A 19,377-nucleotide genomic window follows, 5' to 3' on the forward strand; every position below is an offset into this window, starting at 1 on the left:
GGCCCGCCCAGCCCGCACCAGTGGCCATCACTACTCCTTTCCTCCCAAAATAGTCTCAATATTTTTTTTGGTTGTCTATATGAGTTTTCAAGTAATCTTTTGGCTTCCACTCAATCTCTATCAATAAAAACAAATTTCTCTTATTCAAGTATTAAACAAAAAAGATACCCTACGTCCCTACCAATTAACTCTTATTATATCTATTTTTTAACAAAATATCATGTGACCACTAAACTACAACTTATCACTTTAAACTAAGTGTTTCAACAAGTGTTCAAATTTTCTTAGGATGGAAGGAGTAACTTGTAACCATTAAGCACCCCCACCTTATTTCTATTACCAATTTCAGTGGAAAATTCACCAATAACATCAAGCACGTCAAGAATTGAAGGATATAATGACCGCAAATTTGAAATAGTCTTAGGCTCTTTTTGGCAACACGTTTAAGTTTAAATGAGTAGGTGTTAAAAGTTTAAGTTACATAAAATAAATAATTCTATTTGGAGTAATAGTTTAAATAAAATTTAAGCTCAAAAGTTGACTGAAATCAAGTTGCTATCAAATATAGCATCTCAATTTAACGTGCTGATAATTTTAACTATCTTATCAGCTCATCTCATTTTAACTACCTTATCAGCTCATCTCCTTTTCACTACCTTATCAGTTTCACATCTATTTCAGCTTCCCAAACATTATAGTTCGACAAGAATAAAAAAAAACCCCTTTATATTGTTCAAGAATTGTTTGTGTTCTCTCTTGTGCACAACAAATTGCATTATCTTTTTGAATTCTAGGAGATGTCAGTTGACACCACGTCACCACCTGTACCTTAATAGGTCCTATAATACAATGGTCAGTGTTTGAACTATTTTGTGATAAAGAAGTACCTATTAATAAGCAATCAAGTAAGCTAGAATCGAGGCATGGAATTGGGTGAGCAATACATCCAACCTCAAATGTAAATAATATACCGTGCAGTCGTGCACCTATCTTCTGAATCACTGCCTGCACCAATATGGCAACATCCATGTACATGTAAATCACAACGTGGAATCTGCAACATGCACCAACATCCATGGAAAAGAGAGAGAATCAAAAAATGAAAAAAAATCAAAACCCATAAACATTAGTATCGTTCACAAAAGCACAACACAGACAAAATAAAAGGCAAAAGTCGAGAGAGAAAAAGAATAATAAAGAAACCCAAATGCACAAGAAAACATTTTTAATGCACGCAGAGGAAGTATAGAATCAGCAAAAGCCAGAAACAACTAACCAAAAGTAGACTACTTCACTACTATAAAGAGAAACTTGACATTAAAACGAAAGAAAAAGAACAAAAACGGCCTATTATTTTCCAAAAGAAGCATCTGTAGACTGTACATAATCTTAATATATATGCATACTACGTGACATTATCCTGCAACAGATCATTAAAGACAACTTAAAAACCCACAAAATTTCTCGTGAGATTGTCTATCATAATGGGGTACATGCAGTACTCCATTTACGAGGCGGCCCTAGAAGGAGATACAAGCGTGTTAGAAGATGCCGCTATTGCAGAAAGAGGGGAGGCTGAATACCTGTTATTGACGCCTCATCCAGGGAACAATCTTCTCCACATAGCAGCTCGGCATGGTCACTTAGCATTTATCAGAAAAGCTGTCGCTCGGTTTCCGGATCTTCTCCGTGGGAAGAATGAATATGATAACACACCCCTCCATGAGGCTGCAAAGGTGGGAACTAAGGAAAATGTTGAGCTCCTTATTTCCCACCTACAAAAAAATGAATTTACTAGAAGTATTAAACGGAAAAAAACTACTACTACGGCTATACCGCCATATGTATTGGAGAGGAATAGGGATGGAGATACGCCATTTCATGTTGCACTTAGATTCCACAACTTGGCTGCAGCTGAGGTGTTGTTTGGAGAAGCTACAACGGAAATCTTGGTAGTCGAGAGCAATTCAGGGGAGACTCCCATGCATCTTTATGTCCGATGTTGCCCTGGTAATGATTTGGTTTCTTTTAACTTTTACTCATTGATAAGTAGAGATAATGATAATAATCAAAGTTGTGTATTGTTGTTTTAATAAGTTTCACTACAAAAGGGGGATTCTAATGTGAGGAATGAGCATATTTTTTTGGAATTATAAAACTACTAAAGAAACGAAGTTAAAATACGAGAGATTGTATAGAATTAATTTTCTGAAGTCCAATACAAAGTAACAACCTCGATCACAAGAAATTTAATACTCAACTCCTTGATTACTATAGGGGATAGGTAAATTTTTTTGAAAAAAAAAATAATTTAGCTACCGCTTAGGTCGCAAAAAATTTAGCTACCTCTTCGAGTGGTCACAAATGGTCTTAGCGACCGGTCTATCGGTCGCAAACTAGTTCCTCAATCTTGTTGAAGAAAATTGCAATAAACTTGAGATGTTAAAGATGGTCGATCATTTATTCTAGTGTTCGTGAGCCACTCCCTCACTATCTTTTACAACTCTGTTTGTCTTTTCTTGTAGCTCTGCCAACTTCAACATGACAACATTGACACTAACGACTATTATGAGGAATTAAATATCTGAATTTCTTATTTCCTCACTTACAAGGGAAAAAGCATATCACAATAATTAAATCGAGACAAATTAACATTGGCGCAATAGAAGAGGAATGTGATTAAGAATAAATCAAAATGATCAGATGCAACCAAAAGGAAACGGCAGAAGCTATGGGCAGTGATCCGAGAAAGCACATAATATAATTTTGTGGAGTGCACGAAAATAAATTTTGAGAAACTAAAAAAAATTTGTGTTGTGTTTAAAGATATTTGAAAGTTGTCAAGAGAAAACAAGATACTAATATCTTAGGACATTTTTGTTCTAAAAGGCCCCTAATAAAAATGTGGATTTTTTTTTATCATTAGATATAATCATCATATTACGCTATCCCTTACTATAAATTCTTGATCCGCCCCTGCCAATCACCCAAGTATAACGTATTACATATAAGCGAACACTTATGTTCCTCAACGAATACAAGTTCAAATTGATAACTTTAAGAACGTATAAGATTTCGCTCGAACACAACAAATTTCTAAAATCACATACATAATATGATAGATGAACTAGGGATAATTGATAGTTGAGATCTTTAAAATGTTTGTATATAGTTGAGACTCCTGGCGTCAATTTTTTCAATTTTCTTCTATTGAGTGCCTTTTAATTACTTCCCTCACTAGTAGAAAAATTGCTTATTGTTGCGGTGGTGTTGCTGCGATTTTACCCATACGCAACAATATATCACGTAAAAAAAGTAAAATATAAAATAAAGATATTGTTGCGGTTTCGGCCTAAAACCGTAGCAATATGATGTCTACAAGATTTTTTTTGAAACAAAGTTGACTATTTGACCAGACATATTACTGCGATTTTTGTCAAGAACCGCAACAATATTAAAAAATAATATTATAATATATTACTGCGCTTCTTGACAAAAACGGCAACAATATCATTAAAAAATATTAAAAACGTATAAAACACGTGTCAAATGGTTTTTTCCCCCTCACTTTCATTCTCTCACTCCTCACACGCTGTTTCCCTGACCTTCACCCTCATCACCCTTCACCCTTCACCCTTCACCCTTCACCCTCACCCTTCTCAGTCCAACGAGTCGTCGGCCGTCAACGAGTCATCGGCTGTTCACTATATCTTTGACCAACGAGTCCCGTGAACGAGTAGTCGGTTGTTCACTATATCTTCGACCAACGAGTCGTCGGCCGTTCGCACCATCTTCGACTAACGAGTCGTTGGCTGTTCGCACCATCTTCGACCAATGAGTCGTCGACCGTTCGCACCAAGAAACCAGATCATTGCACACGCTCCATCTTTTCCCTCTCTTTAATGGCGAAGCAACATAGTTGAAGACGAATTCGGCAATTTTTTTTTTTTTTTTTCTTTATGTTTTTTCTCGTTTTTTGTAGATCTGTTATCAAATTTTCGTTTTTTTAGGTTAGCATTTTTTTTTCTGTTTTTTTCGTTTCCGCAATCAACATCTTTATTTTTTTTTTCTTCTTCTTTGGTGAAGACAGATTTGATTTTTTTAGGTTAGTGTTATAGATGCCGTAGATCTGTTAGTCAATTTTTTTTAGGTTAGTATTATAGGTAGACCTGTTATCAAATTTTGTTAAATTTTTTGTAAGAATATGGTTCTATATAATACAGTGGCGTATTCAGGATTTTAAACTTGTGGGTTCGAAATATAAAGATATAAATCAAATATTAATATGGCCGATAATAAAAAGGGTGTGAAAAAAATATTACGGAGTATTACTTAAGTGTAAATTATAAACTTTTTCTACTTTTGTATAAAATTTTCATGTACTAACTTGATTTTTTAAAAATAAATGTTACTCTTTAATAAAATATTTCACATATTTATTATCAGAGTGTAACATCTTTTTTATTACGGAGGAAGTATATATATGAGTTTTAGAAAAATGAGAAGGGGAAAAAAAAGTTCAAGTTAACATATTTATAGATGGGAAGTTGCAGGCAGAGGAAAAAAAAGAAGCAAAATGTTGAGAGCATACTCGAACCCATGATCAAAGATACAAGTAGTTTAATGCAACGCGGGACTTTGGACTGGGAGCAAAACCAACCATCCATACCCAATCTTCTAATTTTTTTATGCATGCAATTTCCTTTTATTGTTGTTTTAGTTTTACAAAACTTTACAACTTTTTTTCCTTTCGATCCACTATGGGTTGAACTGAACCCGGTGAACCCATAGTGGATCCGTCCCTGATATAATATATGAGTGTAATGAGGTTAGTATTTAGGTTTGTTTTTTGGGTGAAGGCAGATCTGATCTCGTTTTTGTTTTACTTAAGTGTTTTTTTTGGCACTCTCATCTCGTATATGAATATCAATTTTTTTTGAACTGTAGTACATACTGCTGTGGTTTTTGGTAAAAACTGCAACAATATGCTCTAAATTTTTTTAATTAAAAATAAACCTATTACTGCGATTTTGGATAGAAACCGCATCAACAGCTTGGCCTATAGCTGCGGTCAAAAAACCGCTGCAATATGGTGATTACCTATTGCTACGCCCTTAATTGCCGCACGGCCAAAACCGCAGCAATAGGCTACTTAATGACCACAACAATAAGCAATTATTTTACTAGTGCCTCTTTGTCATCTTCAAAATGACTTTTAGGTTTTATAAATTATTCTGTCAAAGTTCAACTCCTAGAAACCATACACCATTTGATTTTCAAATAGTTAGCAAGAAAATTATTTAACTAGCTCAAACTACAATTCAAATATTACTAGTCATCCAAGGAAATGTAGTGCTTTATTACCTCAAAATATGAATAAAAAAGTAGGCGGTCATTCTGTTACATAGCAAAGATAAGGAAACATAAAACAAAAATGCACAAAAAAAAATTAAAACAGAACCAAAACACTTATAATTTGTACATCTTAGATAAGTGATGAGAAATGAATTTGGAGCAAGAGAGAAAGACTAGCTAAGATTGTGTAGAAGGCCAAGGACTCTCAATGATTTCTTCCCCTTCAACTACATCGTCAAGTTAAACTTGACATGGTGGCAAATACTATAAGCATATAATAATATGCCGATGAAAACATACTAATGTACATATGTTCAAAAATAAGTGAAACACTTCTATCAAAAAGCTCTTATATTAAAAAAAATATTTCACTTATTTAAGAACGGCGAAAGTATAATTTATTGCATCAGAATTGAAAAAAAACTAATATTTTTGGTGGGGTACGTGTCGTGCCCATGTTCCTTTTACAGATCTTCCCCGGCCAGTTGAGGAGAAGCAAAAACTTATTGATATAATGATGAGAGCAAATCCTTGGACAATCTTCAAACCTGATTCAAACGGGTTAAGCCCTCTAATGAGAGCTGCTGGGTACGGTCGTGTCCATTTAATCTTGAACATTTGTAACACTTACAAACAGTCATTACACTATCGTGACTCGAAAGAAAGAAGCTTCTTGCACTACTTGAGGCTACAAATGGGTGATTTGAATGCAAGAGACAGAGATAATACTCTTTGGATTTGTGAGAAGATTCTACAAGTGGATGGAGTTGATACTCTAACATTCTCATCATGTGACGAAGATGGAAATACACCATTACATTCGGCCATTTTGGATCGAGATTTTGAGCTCACAGAATTGATCCTTAAACATTGTGTCAAGGCTCGAAGAAAGAAGCGGAAATTGGAGTTGATTGTGAACATTAAGAATAATGAGGGGAAGACGGCCTTTGACTTAATTTCATCATTCGGAGAAGTAAATTCTGAAAACCAGCTCGGATCACTTGTAAGTGCATCAACTAGTATACTTTTCTCTAGCTTATTGAAGTATATGCAGCTTTATATCTCATGGTTACAGAATTGTAGGCTTTTTGCAATTTTAAGCATCAAAATAAAGCTACTTATTGTTAAATTCAGATTATATGAAATGGGTTTGGATAACCCAATAAGGAGGAGGAGAGTTTAGCCCACTTACAAGCCTAAGGAGGTTCCGTCCTAAAACCAATTGGTGATAGGAGAAGTAACTCCTAAGCTTATAAAGTGGTTTAGTCTCTCTTCTTTCTTTAATGTGGGACACTCACATGTCGTGATCAATGGGATTCAACACTCCCCCTCACATGTGAGTGTCTTTAGAATTTAGAGCTAACTAGACAGGTAATCGAAAATAATCCTCTTATGGGCTGGACATCCTATCGAGGTAAACCCTTATGCAGTTGCTTGATTAAAGGCCGAGTTTAGAAGAGACCCACAACTCGGGCTCTGATACTATATTAATTTTCAGATTATATGTAATAGACCTGGATATGTAACCCAATAAGGAGGAGGAGAGTTTAGCCCACTTACAAGTCCATGGAGGTTCCATCCTAAAACCAATTGGTGATAAGAGGAATAACTCCCTAAGCTTATAAAGTGGTTTAGTCTCTCCTTTTTCTCCAATGTGGGATACTCACACGTGATCAATATTCAACACTCCCCCTAATGTGAGTGTCTTTAGAATTTAGAGCTAACTGGAAATGTAATTGGAAATAATCCTCTTAGGGGCTGGAGATCTTGTCGAGGTAAACCCTTATCCAGTTGCTTGATAAAAGGCCCAGTTTAGAAGAGACCCACAACTCGGGCTCTGATACCATGTTAATTTTCAGTTTGTAATGGGCATAGGTAACCCAATAAAGAGATGGAGAGTTTATCCCACTTAGCTTATAAGTCCAAGGAGGTTCCATACTAAAACCAATTAATGATAGGAGGAGTAACTCCTATGTTTATAAAGTGGTTTAGTCTATCCTTTTCCTCCAGTATGGGACACTCACATGTGGTGATCAATGGGATTCACCACTTATACCTCAATACCTCTTGTTTCAAGATTAATAATAAAATAAAAAAGATAAGGTTGTGTGTAGTTTCTTGCTTTTTCTTCTTAAATATGGATATACTTTGGGTTTATCCTAATCATGTCTTTGTTGAAAATCTACATGGTATCCTCTTTTTCATTTCAAATTATCTATAGTTCCTTGTCATTTAGATTTGCCTTAATAGTGTCTTACCATTATCTCTATATCCATTAGCATTTGAAATTGTTTTAACAACAAACAAATTGTGATAAAGTTTGAAAAATATGAAGCTACATGCATTATAGATTATTAAGAAACATAGACAAGAGTTTGAGCTGGTATAATTAGCTCTTCATAATTATTAATAGGAGCAATTAAGTGGGATGAAGTTCGAGCTGTTTTGTGAACATTAAGAATACTGAGGCTCTAACGGTTACATAGTCCGGACAAGGTAGGGTTATAAATGATGCGAGTCGAGTTCGAGTTGAGGCTAGCTTGATCAACTCATTAGCATTTCAAGTCGAGTTTTGACCGAGTAGATCTCGAGTAGCTTGCAAGTGTCTCGGGTTAAAGGCAACCATAAGGTAGAAGATATGTCGAATTTAGGTATTTTGCTATAGATAATTCGGTATTCGATCTTCTCACGAATTTTCGAGTAAAGTATCGAGTTACTCAACTCGTCTAGCCAACATCTCTAGTCGAGCTTTGACCGAGTCGGTCTCGAGTAGCTCACGAGTTGTCTCGTCTCATTAACACCCCTAGTTCAAGGCATTCCTACAAACAAGCTCGTATCACTCATATGTATTACTAATGCTTTGCTCCAGCTAATAACATATTAACATGCATGTCATCTCGTGAAATATGGGCCTGGGCCGCACTCATCACAAGGAAAGAGAGTCCACTTTACAAGACAAATGATGTTTCACCTCAAAACAATATGGCACTAAGGAGAGTAGTCTCTTTGTATTATAAGATGAACTCATCTCTCTTCACTAGTACAGAAACGGCGATTTGCGTCGGACATGGGTGCGACGCCAAAGGCCTCGACGCAGATAGCCCAGACATGATCTACGTCGTATGCTGAACGACGCAGATATATTAGCTATTTGAGTCGCACCGTGTATACGGTGCGACGCAAATTGGTCATTCCAGCCCATACAAACTACAGGCGTGTTATAAAGGGGTATAAGTGAAATTTGCGTCGCACATAGCAGGGGGTGCGACGCAAATCAGTCATCTGCGTCGCACCATGCGCCACGTGCGACGCAAATGCCATTATGTGAAAAATAAAAAAAACGCAGGACCAAAGCATGAATGCTTTAGTATTGCGTAGGAGGAAAAAGAAACGAGCCAAATCTCATCAAAAAACCAAATCTAACATACAACAAAAGATGATAATTAAACAAGACAAATCTCATATCAAAAAACTAGATCTAACATACAACAAATGATGATAATCGCCAAAAATTAAACGAAAAAGTCTAAACGAAATTACGTTCTTCTAATCGCCAAAAATTAAACGAAAAAATCTAATCAAATATAAAAAATTAAAAAATCAGATCTAACACACAACAAAACACGAAATTAAAAAACTAAACCTAAAAAAAAAAAACAGATCTAACACAGAGATATTTCACTAAATATATTTTATAAAAAATACAAATCGCCAAATTCTCGTTCTTCTTCAAATTTCGTACTTCAAATCTCGTTCTTCAATCTCTTTCTTTAAATCTTGTTCTTCAATCTCTTTCTTCAAATCTCGTTCTTCAAATCGCCAAAAATAAACATAAATATGGCAAAACAAAGAAATTTAGAATAAATGAGAACTAAAAATACCTGAGAATCGAGAAATCTGAGCATGAACATCGTGTATATTTCGAGTATCGATCGTCGAGTATCGAGAGAGAGAGGAAACCTTGGAGTTCGAGTATCGATCGTCGCACTCGACGGAGGTTCGCCGCAAAACAGCCAAATTCGCCAATGAGAGAAGCGAAAGAGATCCCAAAGCCTCCGAATTCGCCAACGAGAGAGATGCGAAAGAGAGATGACAGGTGAAGGTGAGAAAATGAGAGATAGCAGAGATGCGAAGTAGAGATGCGAAGGAGAGATGGATGGAGGTTTGAATGACAGTGAGAGAGATGAAGGAGAGAGGGTTTGGAAAACGGCTGAATGGGTTGTAAGCTAAACCCTAAAATGCGCATCTTTTAAATATGGGTAACCCATGATCCGCGTCATGTGATATGGCCCATACGACGCAAATCATAGCCCAAACTTATTTAATTCCGATATGCGTCGCACACACACGATAATCCGACGTACATTGTACCCATGTTTTGCGTCGCACACTCCTCTCATGCGACGCAAATTAGCAACGTGCGTCGCATGAGAAGAGCGTGCGACGCACATAACGCGCATCTGCTGGAGATATTGTTGTGATTTGCGTCGCACAGCTTCCCAAATTCGACACAAATCCGAACTGTGCGTCGTTTCCGTGTCTGTGCGACGCAAATGGGGGGACGCAAATCGTCCTTTTTCTACTAGTGCTTCTTTTATGAATATGGGACACTCACATGTGTTGTGCATTATATATCATAGCTTCACCACATCCTCTTATACTCTTTACTATTATCTATTATAAAGATTCTTAAAATACAAACTTGTTTAAAGAAGGCTTCTATACTATGTGGAAGAAGGGGAAGTATAAAATGCTGATAAGATAGTCATACGAGAAGCCTATATACTTTCTCCGTTTAGAAATAGTTGCACCGTTTTTATTTTGTGCACTATTCACATCTTAAACTTAGATTGTCTTTGGTGATTTATATTTTAGGAAAATCATAGTCATGTTGGGTCTTGTTAGATATGTCTCGATGTAAATTTTTTTAGTATAAATTTTTATAATTTTTACTTATTGATAATTAAAGATATTAATGGTTGAAATCATACATCGACATGCGTGAAAGTTAGAAATGGTGCAACTATTTCTAAATGGAGGAAGTATGTGATTAGCATAGTGGTAAGTCTGCTAGTGGGAAATGGAGTAATTTTACATGTGGGTGTCGGATGAACATTTTAGGGAGAAAGATCTAGGATATTTTAAGGTAATTATGTCAAAAAATTAGCAATGTGAATGATAAAAAAATAGCTCACATGAACACTTAAGCATATAATTATATGAACTAATAACTTGACATTACAACTTAATCACTCAAAGTGTTCTAATCTTAAACTCTTACGTATTACTGCAAGCTAACACTCAACGGAGGCTGATCATATCAAACAACTCAGTAACACATCTATTTGTAGTGCGCAAGATGTTGTATAACTTACATCTTTACACATGACAATTACTAGTCAACGATTTCTACTATAGCTTTTAGGATGGGGGTGATAAGCAGCTGGAATCTTTCATGCAAGCATTAGAAGCAGCAAACTTCTAACAATTTGGAGAAACCAAGTGAGAGTGCTAAAATAGGTTAAAGGATTTTCTCAGTTTGCATTTCCCAATTTATAGAAATATATACAACCTATCTCTTTGAGTGGCCCAAGCCCACACTAGATATAATACAAGGCAACATAGGCCCAAGGCTAATAAAAGATATACTCCAATAACCCCCTCCCCAAGTGGGAGCGTAAAGTTTACAAACGCCCAACTTGCTAAGTAGATACAAAAATTGACGCTTGCTAAGAGCCTTCGTGAAAACGTCCGCAAGTTGTTCGGTGGTAGAAACATGATTAGGATTAATGAGACCCTCCTTAAGGGCATCCTGAATATAGTGACAGTCAACCTCAATATGCTTCGTGCGCTCATGAAACACGGGATTTTGAGCGATATGAAGGGCAAATTTACTATCACAGAATAAGCGCATAGCCTTAAGGTGATGAATCCCTAGGCTCATGAGAAGAGCCTTAAGCCACTTTAACTCAGAAGTCATGTCTGTAAGAAAACGATACTCAACCTCTCCAGATGAGCGGGAAACAGTAGGCTGTTTCTTGGTCTTCCAGGAAATGGGAGGACCACCAAGAAACACGAGTCAGCCAGTCAAAGAACAACAGGTCAAAGGGCAACTGGCCCAATCAGAATCAGACCAGCCAGATAGCTATAGATCACAATGAGAGCTAAGAAGAATACCTTGACAACACCCCCTTTTAAGTAGCGAACAACGCGAAGAATAGCATCCGAATGCTCCTGCTGTAGCAGCTGCATAAACTGCACCAAGATATGAGGCGGCCAACCAAACGCCGGTAAGCCTCAGGATAAGGGAGAAGGGCACCCGTAGCAAGAGCAAGGTTGTGATTTTGCTCGAGAGGAAAGGCTGCAAGCTTGGACCAAGTAAACCAGCTTCTCAAGAGCATATTTACGTTGGCATAAGAAGAGACCATCAGGGCTACAAGCTACTTCAATGGCAAGAAAATATTGCGACGGACCTAAGTCCTTCATATGAAAGACCTGACCCAAGTAAGCTGTGAAATCATGCAGACCAGAAGAATCTTTACCCGAAATGATCAAGTCATCCACATAAATAAGCATAGAGAGATGAACTTGATCCTTACAGAAAGTAAATGAGGAGTAATCAGAGTAGGACTGGGAGAAACCATAGGACAACAGAGAAGCGACAAGTTTAGCAAACCAATAACGCGGGGCCTGACGAAGACCATAAAGGGACTTTTGGAGACAACAGACCATGACAGGCTTAGGAGGAGTGAAGCCAGGAACTGGCTTCATGAAGACTTCTTCATCTAAGTCGCCATGAAGAAAGGCATTGTGAACATCCATCTGATGAACTTCCCAGTTCTTACCAGCAACAATAGCAAGAAAGCACGAAAACTGACCATCTTCGCAACAGGGGAAAAGGTCTCGTTGTAGTCAATGCCCTCAACATGATGATTACCAAAAAATACCAAACGAGCCTTGAGTCGTTCAACAGACCCATCAGAGTGATATTTGATCTTATACACCCATTTACTCCCGAGAGCCTTTTTCACAGGAGGAAGAGACTCCATAACCCAAGTGCCATTGTCTTCAAGAGCACCAATTTCTTTTTGCATAGCATCACGCCAACCAGAATCTTTCATAGCCTCAAAAAAAGCTTTGAGGTTCAACCACACAAAGAACTTATCATAATTCACAAAGTGCACTAAAGGATAAGGAGTACCTGAGGAACTGGAGGAGGGAGGGGAACATGAAGATGGACTTAGTTGCTGAACATGATGAGTCACATAGTCACGAAGAAAAATATAGGGTTACTTGTCGCGGAAACCACGACCCAAGGGCATGGAACCATCAGTAGAAACATCACTAGTCGCAGGGGTACTAGTATTAGGAACAACATCAGAGGCAACAATGGTATCTGGAATAGTGGGCTCAGGGTCGGTAAACCGGGCTTCGGCGTCTGTAATCGGAAGATCGGGGTCGAGAAATGTAGGCTCGATGGCTGGGATCAGAGGAGGAAGGGCCTCCCTATCATGAAAGAAAGTAGCAACGGTCAAATCAAGGGGAATAACATCAGCAGACACATAAGAGGACGCAGGGTCAGGAGAAAAGGGAAATTCGTTCTCATGAAACTGAACATCCCGAGAAACAAAAAAATCACCCAAATCAAGATCATACAACCGCCAACCCTTCTTACCATACAGATAACAAACAAAAATACATTTCCAACTACGTGGAGCAAACTTATTCCCTTTATCCCGTTGATCATGAGCAAAACACAAACACCCAAACACCCGCAAAGCATCAAAATTAGGCTCTTTTCCACAGAGAACCACATAAGGAGTTTTTTCATCTAATAATCGAAAGGAGTACGATTTATTTAATGAACAGCAGCCAAAACACATTCACCCTAAAACGTAACAGGAAGATGAGCTTGAAACATCAAAGCACGAGCCACATTCAAAATATGTTGGTGTTTACGTTCTACTTTACCATTTTTTTGGGGGGTACCCACACTTGAAGTTTGGAAAAGCATACCATAAGAGGTAAAATAATCCATTATCACTGCGAACAATCTTAAGAGTAATCTCAAATTGACGCTCAATCCATAGCAAAGAAAGAAGTGGAGGCCTTAGAAACCCCAGTTTTATCACATAATAAATAAACCCAGCTAGCATGGGAAAAATCATCCACAAGAGTCAAAAAATAGATGGCATCACAAGAAGAAGGAGTTCGATACGGACCCCATAAATCACAATGAATCATCCCAAAAATTTTGCTAGATCTCGTATCACTAGTAGGAAAACTATCACGAGTTTCCTTGGCTTGAGGACAAATGACACAAGCTTTATTCAACTTCTTTTTAGAACTACTATTACAAATAGCTGGAACGAACTTGACAACACGCTCCGAAGGATGCCCCAAACGTCGATGCCACAAATCGAACTCAGTCAGGCTCGAGACATTAACTGCATGAATTGTAGGAACCCCTCGAAAGTAGTAAAAAGTCCATCCCGACGCTCACCTGCTCCAATTAGGTTCCCCGAAGATAAGTCCTGTGTAGCACACAAGGAATCCGAAAAATGGACAATGCAATTGATTTCATCAATCAACTGTGACAATGAGATTAAATTGCAAGTAAGAGAGGGAACACATAAAACATGATGCAAAGAGAGGCCGCGAGGCAACAAAACACGACCGACCACGGTAGCCACAACACTTTGGCCATCAGGGAGACCAATAGGAGAAGCAACAATAGGCTGTAAAATCAGTCGAACATGACTTATCACCAGTAACATGGTGAGAGGCGCCTATATCAATAATCCAGGCCATAGAAAAACTATCACCTACTCACCTTTGTCATCCTATCATTGGATGATTTTTCAGGATTAATCACGTTCAATAGAATTTGGATTTGTTCAGGTTTGAGGTCAGCAAGTATGGTCCCACCATCACCCGATGAGATCATGGACCCCCTTCAATCACAGAGTGAGCACGGGCAGTAGGAGCACGAGTTGTTGTAGCAGAGGTAGGAGGAGCGTGAGAGGCTGTCGGGTTGGCAGCAGCACCAGGGGAGGGGGAAGACCTAGTGGTGGCAGGACAGTAGTTGCGGGTGTGCAAAGAGCCCCTCCGCACATGGTCCCAGTCCAAAATTTATTGGTTTAATTTGAAAGGACCCAATTTGAAAATTATTATACTTTGTATAAACGATAAATAACGCTCCACATTTTCATCTCCATAGTCCATAATTCACGCTATCCCCTATCATTTTTCTCAATCTCTTTTACCAAAAATTCAATCGTCCATATCTTTAACTTTAGTATTGTCATGAAATACTTTTTCATAATTATCAATAATAAATCAATCCATCAATTAGTATTGATTCTCTCTACTCTTTATGAAAAATTGTGGTCCTTTTCTCTCATTAAGGGGAAAGAAAGGGTCAAATTTCCATTATATAACAGGGCCTCATAAATATCCAAGACGACCCTCAGTGGTGGCAGCAGCACCGTTCCCGTATTTCTCTTCATACCATGGCGCCGGACCGTGAAGTTTAAAAGGAGGATTTTTCATGACCCCTCCGCTTGCAATACGAACATATGAGCTTCGATTTATCGGGTCGTTTGGACCGTCTGTAAGGCAAAAGCGTGGACCTCGTCCACCATTGCTTTGCTCTACGCGATATCACGCGACCGCTCCTCCTTACTCAACGCTTGATACACGCGGTCCGAAGAGGGAGGATGAGTTTGAGAGAGAAGATTGGTACGCACAAGGGCATACCAGTCATCATCAATGCCGATCGAAAATTGATGAAACTTTTCTTCGTCCTTGTCGCCGGCAAATTTAGAAACAAGATCACATGCGCATTTGCCATAGGTACAATGATGTAAAGGTTTGATACGATCAAGTTCATCATAAAATCCCATCAATAATCATCAATGGTTATCGATTTAGTTTGTTGGCAGCGTGAAATAGAGGAATGAATCTGCTGCAGTCTAGGGCCGTTGGCCATGAAAAATCGCTGGTCAAGGTAATGCCACAGTTTTCGGGCTTCATCATGGAAAGGAATGGAGGCCGAAATTTTCGAATCCATGGAAAGTAAAATCCAGGAGACCACCATGGAATTCATAGTGTCCCAGTCATGAAGCTTTTTCTTTTCAGTGGGTAGGGAAATAACGCCTTCGACGAAACCATACTTCCGACGATGAGCTTTCAGGGAAAGAGTCATGGTGCAACACCAAGCACGTAGTTGTCGCTGGTAAAGATTACATGAGTTATTAAATTTTTGGGCTGTTCCCCAGACCCAAGATAAAAAGGGGAAGTGACATCAATTCGACTTTCGTTACCCATGGTCGGAGCAACTGACACTGGTGGTGCAGGTGACCGGTGAAAAATGGGAAAAAAACTGATCAGGGAAGCAGGGGCGGATCCAGGATTCTGGACCAGGGGTAGCGCAACTTTACATTACTAGAAACTCAAAAAAAAAAAAAAAAGTTCGTATTTACTAAATTCAAAATGTTACAAAGGAGTTGGGATTTGAGACCTAGTATGTGAAGTAGCTCCAAGTTCTAAGTCTTCATTTTGAGATGGAGGGTTAGTACTTAATGGAGAAGAATTCTGTTAACTTGGTTGAGTGGGAGGAATAGGTGAACTTGAATCAACTTGATTTTCATTAGGTGTTCCTTTGGAAAAAAGCTTGAAATATCCCTCCCTTGTTTTCTCTTCATGCTTCTGAAATATAGATTTTCATTCACTAATCATCCATTCCCACAACTACAATAATAGTAAACTAACAAATTCCATAAATTCCCAATTTCAACACCATATGATATATCATATATCACTACCAATTTCCACAAATTCAACCCAATTAACAATCATACTTCACAACAATCAATCAAATTTCCACAAATTCAGCCTAACTAACAATGAAAAAAAGGACAACAATCAATCAAAATTTAACCTCACAATCAAAATTTCAACCCAATACCCAATAACAAATAACAATCATACTTCAGTATTTCACAACAATGAACAATCAAATTCCACAGACCACAAATTCAGCCTAACTCTTAACTAACAATAAAAAATCTGCCAACTACTAATTCTACAGACTACAAATTCAGCCTAACTCTTAACTAACAATAAAAAAATCTGCCAAATAACAATCTTAGAGGAAAGAAAAAGAAAGTTACCTGAACGGAACGCCGAACGTCTGAACGCCGGTCTCCGAAACTCGGAAGGCCGAACCGCCGCTGTGTTGCCGTCTCGCCGACTAATTTACACGAAAACTGCCATTAGAGTCTAGAGAGCCGAGAAGAAAGAGAAAGAAAGTTAAGAGGGGACTAAGAAAATTCAGGAATCACAAAATTTAGGGCTAGATTTATCTTCTAAGTTCTAACAATCAAAGTTAAGAGGAGACTCAAATTTAGGGCTAGATCTAGATTACAATTCACGAAAAAGTAAACTTACCATTTTCTCGGACCTCGGTTTCTCCGACGAAAGTTCGAAACTGAGGAGTTGAGAAACAAAACTCCGGCGAGACTCGATTTTCCGACGACACAACGCCGAGAATGAGAGTTGAGAGTTTGAGACTTGAGAGAGAGAGACTGAGTTTGAGGACTTGAGAGAGTGAAATTTCTAAATGAAACGCGCTGCTGATTTTTTTGCGATTTTTTGATTTTTTTTTTTTTTCTAAAAAAAAAAAGCAGGGGTAGCACGTGCTACCCCTTGTTACCACGTGGCTTCGCCGCTGCAGGGAAGAGTTCTATAAGGAGGCTCGAATACCATGCTAAAATAGGTTAAAGAATTTTCTTAGTTTGTATTTCCCAATTTACAGAAATATATACAACCTATCTCTTTGAGTGGCCCAAAACCATAGTAAATATAATACAAGGCAACATAGGACGAAGGCTAATATAAGATATACTCCAATAGAGAGAGTGGACGGTGCAACATTTTTAACAAAGGACTGGATATATTACTTCATCTGTTTCAGAAGATTTACTCGCTCTTTTTTTTAACCCTTCACACGATAATTTAATCACTGATTCTTTCTTTTGGGTAGATGAGTCCCATTTTTCAAATCATGCTAATAGCTAAATTGTGACTTTACTGCCTTACAACTTTGGCATCATTGACTAAAATTATGTTCTTTAAGACTTATTTTTAGTTCAATAATTTACTTTAGTTTAGTTTAGCCCAGTTCAACTCAATATTTTAATTATTATTTTTGTTTTTGATATTACTATCATAAAAATTTTCGTATTATTATTATTATTATTGTTATTATTGTTATTATTGTTATTATTGTTATTATTGTTATTATTATTATTATTATTATTATTATTATTATTATTATTATTATTATTATTATTATTATTATTATTATTATTATTATTATTATTATTATTATTATTATTATTATTATTATTATTATTCATTTCAGTTCAGTTAAGTTAAGTTTAGTTCAGTTTCTCCCGCTCCAAAAGAATGTGACTTAAAGCTGGAATATTAAGAAACCAATTGCACCACTATGTTGAAGCATATCATTTGAGAATTGACAACTAAATCTATAAAAAGTGAAATTTGGGGTATCTATCTTTGGTGGATGGAGTTGTGACATAGATTTATTATGTACATGCTGATTGATTTATATTATGTGCTTTGCAGAAAAATCTGATGGAACAAGCTAGTATAGGAACAGAAATGGACGAGGAGTTGTACGAGGCAGCTAAAAATAAGGATGTGAATATGTTGAGCAGACAAGATAAAGATGATGACTATTTTCTTTCTCGAAACAATGCTGGAAGCAATATCATTCACATAGCTCTACAAAATGATAAAGGATTCATAGATGGGCAAAGCAAATGCATTGTATCATTCATTAAAGAAGCTATGGAAAGATTTCCAACTCTTATGTACGAGAAAGACTTTAATGGTGATACCCCATTGCACATTGCTGCTAAGATTCAGCTTGCGATAAACTATATCTGGGAAATAGCGATTGAGCATTGGCGTAAGAACAATAAGCTTCGTCTTGCGCCGCCATGGAAACTCAAAAATTCAAGAGGCCAAACGCCGCTTCACGAAGCCGCACATACTAGTTTAACACAACTTTCAGCTTTATACGATCATGTTCCTCCAGAAGCACTCTCAGATGTAAATGATGAGAGTGAAAATGTCTATCATTTAATTGCAAGACACTCAGATCTTCCTGATACACGTGAGTATCCGCTCGTTTTCCTCAAGTCATCTATTATGTTAAATAATTTGATTCAACATTGCGTCAATTTTCTGGTAACTTTAGGAGGTCAAGAATAGTTCATCCTCCTGCTTTTTTGTTTAGTTATTCAAAAGCCTATTCTAAAAAATAAATTTAGACTATTACTAGTTTGATGAGAATTGACTTTATTACACATACTACTAGTTTTATGAGATTAAAAAACATATGTTCTCTGAAAACTTTCGATTTCCAATTCTGTTGTAGATCCTGTGTTCGTTAGAGATGCTGCGTACATGCGTGATGTAGAAGGGTTAACTCCAGCTTCAAGAGCAGCACAAATTGGTCAGCTTGTTTTACTTAAGGGGCTTTTTCATGATCATGCTCAATCATCATACATCAGAGATTACAAAGGCAGAACAATGTTACACCATCTAGCAACTTCTGACATTAAACATCGCGCGGTAGAGTTACCCTCGTTGTTAGCCAATGATTTGCACAACCTCTTGTTCATGCAAGATGATGATGGAAACACACCATTACATCTTGCCATCATTCATCAGAACTTTGAACTTGCACAGTTTTATATCAAAGAGTTTGCTAAGGTAGCAAAATCACTGAGGGATACCAGCACATTGCACTATAAGATGGAGATTTTAATGCAGAATATGGGTAGCAAAGATGGAAAGTCAATCAAGGACTTAATTGAATGTGGAACAGACATTCCTAGAAACCTGGTACTAACTTATATTATACGGTATATAGTACTATTTCAAGTCTTTATTATATGCAGAATTAAGTATGTTGATACTAACTTTGCA

The 19,377-nt window shown here is 37.4% G+C and overlaps 1 protein-coding gene across 1 annotated transcript in view; it reads left to right on the forward strand.

Annotated features, from left to right (window-relative positions):
- The first annotated feature begins 1,326 nt into the window (after nucleotides 1–1,326).
- Nucleotides 1,327–19,377, forward strand: part of LOC104890939 (uncharacterized) — a 29,711-nt gene continuing 11,660 nt past the window's right edge. The window contains exons 1-4 of the mRNA XM_010676558.4: nucleotides 1,327–2,010; nucleotides 5,826–6,358; nucleotides 18,007–18,559; nucleotides 18,824–19,293. Coding sequence (XP_010674860.2) covers nucleotides 1,485–2,010; nucleotides 5,826–6,358; nucleotides 18,007–18,559; nucleotides 18,824–19,293 — 2,082 coding nt within the window. The 5' untranslated portion in view covers nucleotides 1,327–1,484. The remainder of the gene's footprint in view (nucleotides 2,011–5,825; nucleotides 6,359–18,006; nucleotides 18,560–18,823; nucleotides 19,294–19,377) is intronic.

Source organism: Beta vulgaris, chromosome 4, assembly GCF_026745355.1.
Source record: "Beta vulgaris subsp. vulgaris cultivar EL10 chromosome 4, EL10.2, whole genome shotgun sequence".
Classification (NCBI taxonomy): Eukaryota; Viridiplantae; Streptophyta; class Magnoliopsida; order Caryophyllales; family Amaranthaceae; genus Beta; species Beta vulgaris.